At 40.8% G+C, this 6,720-nt stretch overlaps 1 protein-coding gene across 1 annotated transcript; it reads left to right on the top strand.

The window, feature by feature from the left end:
• The first annotated feature begins 5,078 nt into the window (after positions 1-5,078).
• LOC147400326 (uncharacterized) lies at positions 5,079-5,780 on the top strand. The gene has a single exon (XM_086444562.1). The coding sequence runs from the start codon at positions 5,079-5,081 to the stop codon at positions 5,778-5,780; it is 702 nt and encodes a 233-aa protein (XP_086300688.1).
• Positions 5,781-6,720: the final 940 nt, after the last annotated feature.

Genomic DNA, 6,720 nt, shown 5'->3' with positions numbered 1-6,720 from the left:
AAACATAACCCGATGTTTCAGGATTGTAGAGGACAAAATTTAATAAACTTTGAAGAAAAAATTTATTTTTCACTGTTGAATTTAATTTTAAATTTTGGAGTTAGGTGAAAGGTTGATAGTCGTCTATTTTCAAAACCTTTGATCAAGCCAAAAAAAAAATATATTTATTGGAAAAAAAGAGTTTGATCTAAGTTTTTTAATGAAATTTAGAGTGCCGTGGTGTTGGATTGGTAATGTCGTAATCTATATGAGCAAAACAACCCTTAGTAAAACTTAAAGTCTTTACTACATTAGTAAGGAAAATGTTTCTCTATTGAAAATTACAAAATATCCATGCAAGCTTACAAATCGTTGTAGACAACCTATTTTTGCCCAGGTTTAGCTCGAGAGCACCAAAACCCTTCCGAGAATGGACTTGACCCAAGGTATAATTCAAAAGGGCCTTAAAAGCCAATTTTCAAGTAGCCACAAGGCTCAAGGGCGTATTTCAAGTTCAGATTCTAAACCTGACCGTACCTTACTTATGGCCAAGGTAGTTGTTTTGCCTAGTCAAGTTAGATTGTTGCTAGGATTTGATATGTAAAATTGTAGAAATGAACTGAATTTATTGATCATTACATATTGTAAAGGGAAATAATTGCACAGTACATGTGTCCAAGTCGGCCAGGGGGTACCTAACACAGACCAGCTGATGAAGCGGTGCCCAGCAAGCAAGGTAGGCTAGAGTAAAAGCCTCCCTAGCCTGGCTTACAAGACAACACAACACTAAGTGAAGCCAGCCCAGCTAAGCAAGGCAGGGTAGTCGTCGATAAAACCTCAATATTGTTGCGTGCACGTAAGTTCCAAAAATCTCGAATGCAATGATAATAGATAAACTCGATCATTCCAGGATACTTCGATTAGGTAAACAACCCCTGAAATTTAGTAGAAATCCCATGATTATAGCCTATACTGTAGCCTTTAGGAGGGAAATCCTAAGGAAAGTGAGGGGGGTTAAATAGCATAGTAAGCACTATTAGAGGGGCGTTGAAAGGACCGGGGACTAGCCAGTATCGATTACTGTTCCTCTGTCTCTTTAACTTGAGCGTAGGAGTGTCCATGACAAGTACTAGGCCGCCGCAAGGGGACAGGGAACGCTCAGAATGACTTCGGACCAGTGCGTATTGAGACCATCGGAGCTATCCACTGGATTCGACCGCACACAACTAGCACTGTCCGTGGGAACACCAGTACCATATTGATTTCAGTTGAAACAATGATAAGATCTAAAAAGAATGAATGAAGTCGATGCACCCCCGCTGGTGGTTCAGACTATAGACGCGTAGCTTCTGATGATTTTGGAGGCTATGGGAAAGTAGTAAGAAGATATGCAGAAGAGGATAAATGATTTGATAAAGCAAAACCAGAACTTGAGTTAGCATCTCCATGACCGCCAACAGGCAGAACAAGACAACGGGCCGAAGGATCCTCAGGTGACAAGTAAAGATGGCCATGCCTCTAGTACTGTAGGAAGCACACCGTCATTGATTCCCATAAAAGAAGACGGGACAGAGGTTGCTACAGCAGTCACTCGGATCGAACCTATAGTAGGTTTGACCCAAAAAGAGGTTAAAGAAATGATTAAAAAGGAAAAGGAAATGATAAAGGGTGTCGACGTGGGTACTGCAGTAGCGTAGGTCGTACGGGGAATACAGAGAACCCCCTTTTCAATGGGAATTTTAGTCGAAGAAATCCCTAAAAAGTTCGCATCGCCGAGATTTACCTCTTATTCCGGGATGAAGAACTCGGTGGAGCATTTGTTTCATTTCTAGTAGATGATAGCATTGTGGGAAGAGAAAGAAGGGCTAATGTGTAGACTGCTCCCTTCGAGTTTATAGGGGAATGCTTTGACTTGGTTCCACAAACTGCCATATGGATATATTAGCTCATTCGAGGAGCTTTTTACTACCTTCGTCGAGCGGTACATCGGTTGGTAGAGCAAGATAGGTTGAGAGATTTGCCCAGAAGATAGAGGGAAGGCCTACTTTAGGAAGAAAATCACAGGGCAGAGCAGCCGCTTGTAGGAGGGCAAGATGGAAGGGTAGCCATGATACACATTGTCCTAAGGTAGGAGAGTAGCATGACTGGGCAGACCAGAATTATTGAGAGAGTGAAGAAGAGAAGAGTTGAGCACCTGGTACACATATTTATTACAAGGAGTGGACCTACCAAACTAGAATCCTTTGCGGAGCAAACGGTGGCATTTATTGAGAAAGATTTAGAGTAGTGGCCAGGCCCTATTATGATGCACTAGTAATAACTCTGCAGGTAGGCACATTCATGATTAAAAGAGTGTTAGTAAATAGCGATAGCTCGGTAGCGATTCTGTATGCATCAACCTTTTTAAATATGGACCTCAGTAGAAACGTACTGGTGCCAACAGGAGTACCGTTGGTCGATTTTGATAGGAGATCTAGTCACCCCTGGAGGGAAATAATACTACCAATCAAAGCAGGGCCAGTGACTTTGATGACCAAGTTCGTGGTCGTTGAAGCAAGTTCTCCGTATAACGCTATCCTAGGTAGGTTGTGGACGCATGAGATGAGGGTGATGCCATCCACTTATTTTCAAGTTTTTAGGTTCCCCACATTGCAGGGGATGTGGGATGTCAAAGGTAACCAAGTAGCAGTGCAAGTGTGCGCATTGAGTAGGGAGGAATCAACTGAAGACAGAGTTCATCAATAACAATTACAGTGAGGAGAGACCAAGCTTGGTGGACCCCTATGCTTGGAAGGTATACAGATGGTGGACGTAGGAGAGGGAAAGTAGATAGGAGTAAGAGTCGAACTAGAATCGGAAGAGTTAAAGAAGATAGCAGAGTGCTTAAGAAGGAACATAGACGTCTTTGCTTGGTCTATCAAAGAGATGCAAGGAATCAGTCCCAATGTGGTTTTTCACCATCTGAACGTCGAGCCTAAATTTAGACCTGCTAAGTAGAAACTAAGGAGACTAGCATCGCAATTCAGAAAAACGATGAATGATGAGGTGAATAGGTTGATTAGGACAGGATTTATCAAAGAGGTGCAGTTCTTGGAGTGGATAGCAAACATTGTGGTAGTGCCCAAAAAGAATGGAAAAGTCAAGGTCGGCATAAACTTTACGAATCTGAACAAGACTTGTCCTAACGATAGTTTTTCAATGCCAATGATAGACCAATTTGTTAATGCGACTTCTGGCCATGAGAGATTATCCTTTATGGATGGTTACACTGACTATAACAAAATACAGCTTAGCCCTGAAAATTAAGAGAAAACAACATTCATTACAGAGCAAGGGCCCTTCAAATTGAAGAATGTGAGGACTACCTGATGAGTGTCTCCAAACACTCAATTATACGCACATTTTCTGGATATTTATCTTGATTTTTGTACCTATTTCTCTATATTAAGATAATAATCATGATAAGCCTCAAACCACCACGTTGCATGTTAATTAGGCTTAATTATATATAAATAAATTCATTTACTAGATAAATCTAATTACGTGTGTTTCTTGTGCAGAAAATCAACAATTTGGAATCAAAATCTCAAGGCAAAAGCATTTGGGCCCACTTTGGAATGCCCTAATCCTTTGGAATGCCCTAATCCTTAACTCATATTCTCCTCTTTTGTCTTTTTGTGCAAAGAAAAGTGGAGGCTACTTTTAGACTTTTCTACACACATTTTTCTCTATAAATAGAGCCTTCATTTCTAGAGAAAGGGTCCCATCTTGGTTCTCTTATCCAAGACTCCTTTAATCTAAGGCTCTTTGCCTATTCTCTTATTTTTTGTATTTTTATTTTCTAGTTATTTTCTTTTGGTTAACTAGTCTTGTAAGAAGTAGAAGAAGAAGAAGTTGTAATTTTCTCCATGAAATGAAGAAAAGTTCTTTCATCTCTTGTCTTCCCTCTCTTGCAATGACATTAGGCTAAGTTCCCCTCCATTGGAGAATGGAAAAGCCTAGAGCAAGTTCTTGTGTTATTTCTAATTTTATGCCTTTCTTTTATTTAAAATGCTTATGAATTCTCTTTAAGTTTCTTGCACATTTTATTCTTAATATAGATACTTTATGCTTAGATTAGATCAAGATAAAGTATGCTTAAATTAGATAATTTGTAGTAAGAAGTTCTAAAGAAATTCTACTTTATTTTTGTTCCTTTATTTCATTTTAATTGCAAAACTTTCCGATCTAAGGAGCTAACACCAAGCCCTTATGATTGAGTTATAAAAAGGCTAGAGACTAGAAATTGCTCATTAACATGTTTTAGGTAGATCCACCTCCAATGGTGTTTTAATTCATAAGTTTACTTGCTTTCAATTTCATTTACTTTAGTTTATTTTCTAGCAATTTTACATCTTCTTATAAGTTCAAAAATACAAAGAAAAACAGTTTTAATTCCTTTTAGTTAATTTGAATTTTATCTTCTTAGCTTAGCTCTATTCCTCCTTTCTCTTGGGTTCGATCCCCTACTTGCCCCACAAGTAAGGTAAAACTAAGATTATTATTAACTCCGGTGAGAAGAACAACGATAGTCTTATCACTACCTACCAGAGGCTTGTGACAGAATTGTTCAGCGATCTGCTAGGTAGAACAGCAGAGGTGTACATAGACAACCTGCTAATCAAGATAAAAAAGAGGGAAGACCATATTAACGACCTAGAGGAGGTATTTTCTAGGATAAGAAAGGTAGGAATGAAGCTTAACCTGGACACTTCAGAGAAATTCCTAGGTTATCTAGTCACAAAGAGAAGAATTGAAGCCAACCTAGATCAAATCAGAGCATTGTTAGAGATGCCATCCCCGAAGACCCAGAAACAAGTTTAGAAACTTGTAGGGAGAGTAGCTACTTTAAATCATTTCATCGCCAGATCCTCCGATAAGTACAGGCCTTTGTACCGTTGTTGCGGAAAAACTCCCGTTTCGATTAGACATAAGAGTGTGAGTGAGCATTCTCGGAGTTGAAAAATTACCTCAGCAAACCACCTATACTCTCCAAGCCAGAAGCGGGGGAGGAGTTATGGGTGTATTTAGCCACTTCCAAACACGTACTCCACTCGATCATGGTCAAAACTGGGGCAGCAGGGGAGCAATCCATTTATTTCCTGAGTAAGACGTTCTCAGATGTAGAGATGCGTTACACAAGACTTGAGGAGGTGGGGTTAGCTCTAGTCTATAAGGTAATGCGCCTGCAACCGTACTTCCAAGCACATCGGGTGCAAGTCATCACAGAATTTGCTCTGAAGTCATTGCTGGGGAAAGCAAAAGGATTGGGCAGGATAACCAAATGGGTAGTTCAGTTAACAGAGTTCAGCCTCGAGTACTGGCCTAGAGTTTCGATGAAAGGCCAAGTAGTAGTTGACTTCTTGGCAAACTTCTCAGTGGAAGACAATGCAAAGTTATTAATAAAAGAGCTGCAGAAGGCAAAGGACGAGCAAGAGCCGCTGAAAGGATCAGGTTGGAAAGCCTATGTGGACGGATCATTCAACTTTGAGGGATCAGACATCGAAGCAATACTAATCACCCCGGACAAAATAAGAATAGAGAAGGAGGTGACCCTAGGATTCAAGGCTTCAAATAACAAGGTGGAGTATGAGGCAATGCTACTCAGCCTCGAGTCCTTAGTACATCTGGGGGTAATGGAGGCTATAGTATATAGTGACTCGCAGTTGGTAGTTAACCACATTAATGGGATGTTTGAGGCCCAGGATCCTCAAATGCAGCTTTACTTCGAGAAGATCAGGGCAACTATGTATCGAGCTTGAGATATCAAGATTGAACACGTACCTGGCCTACATCGCATTGATGTTGGTCAGGTAGAACAAGAGGGAATTGCCGTCGAGCTACTAGGAGAACCCGTCTATAGACAAGTTCAGGCTGCCCAACTAAGTGGCAGTTGAAGCAGACCAAGGATGGATAAGCCCAATTTTAGCCTATTTACAACATGGGGAGCTGCCCAACAACCCAAAAGAGGCTAGGCAAGTCAAGAATAGAGCAGAGAGGTACACGGTTCTAAATGGGACTTTGTATAGAAAATCCGTAGCTAACTCCCAAAGAAGCACTAAGGGAGATATAGCGCATAAGATGTTCTCTCAAGGGTATTTTTGGCCCTACTTGCAGAAAGATGTAGCTTTGTACATCAAGCATTGTGATAGCTACCAGAGACACGGGAAGATAATCAGGCGACCAGTAGTACAACTTCTCTCCCTCATCAGCCCTTTGCCATTTGCTCAGTGGGGGATTGACTTAGTAGGCCCATTGCCCAGGGTTCCAAGAAATCTTACTTTCCTACTGGTGGCAACTGATTACTTCATTAAGTGGGTAGAAGCACTTCCTTTAGCCAGGATTTGACAGTAGGAAGTCCAAAAGTTCCTTTGGGAGAACATTATTTACAGATTCGGTTTGCTTCGCACTATAGTTTCCAATAACGAAAGGTAGTTTAAAGGAGAACAGGTAAAAGAATACGGGATAAAACATATGTTTTCTATGTCCCAGTACCCTCAGGGTAAAGGACAGGCCAAAGCTACAAACAAAGTACTGCTAGACATTTTGAAGAAGAGGTTAGGGGAAGCCAAGGACAGGTAGACGTCAGTATTACATGGGGTCTTATGGGCTTACACAACAATTGTTAGAACGTCCACGGGAATGTCCCTATTTGCCATGGCTTATGGAGTAAAGGCAGTAATCCCCACAGAGAATAGCTTC

The sequence above is a fragment of the Akebia trifoliata genome, chromosome 6, assembly GCF_017979445.1.
Source record: "Akebia trifoliata isolate Shusen 1 chromosome 6, ASM1797944v1, whole genome shotgun sequence".
NCBI lineage: Eukaryota > Viridiplantae > Streptophyta > Magnoliopsida > Ranunculales > Lardizabalaceae > Akebia > Akebia trifoliata.
Note: the sequence above shows the minus strand (reverse complement) of the source record. Positions and strands in the feature narration are given on the sequence as shown.

What these genes read in the sequence shown, in the direction of transcription:
- LOC147400326 (XM_086444562.1), top strand. Translation starts at nt 5,079, where the DNA reads ATGGTCAAAACTGGGGCAGCAGGGGAGCAATCCATTTATTTCCTGAGT.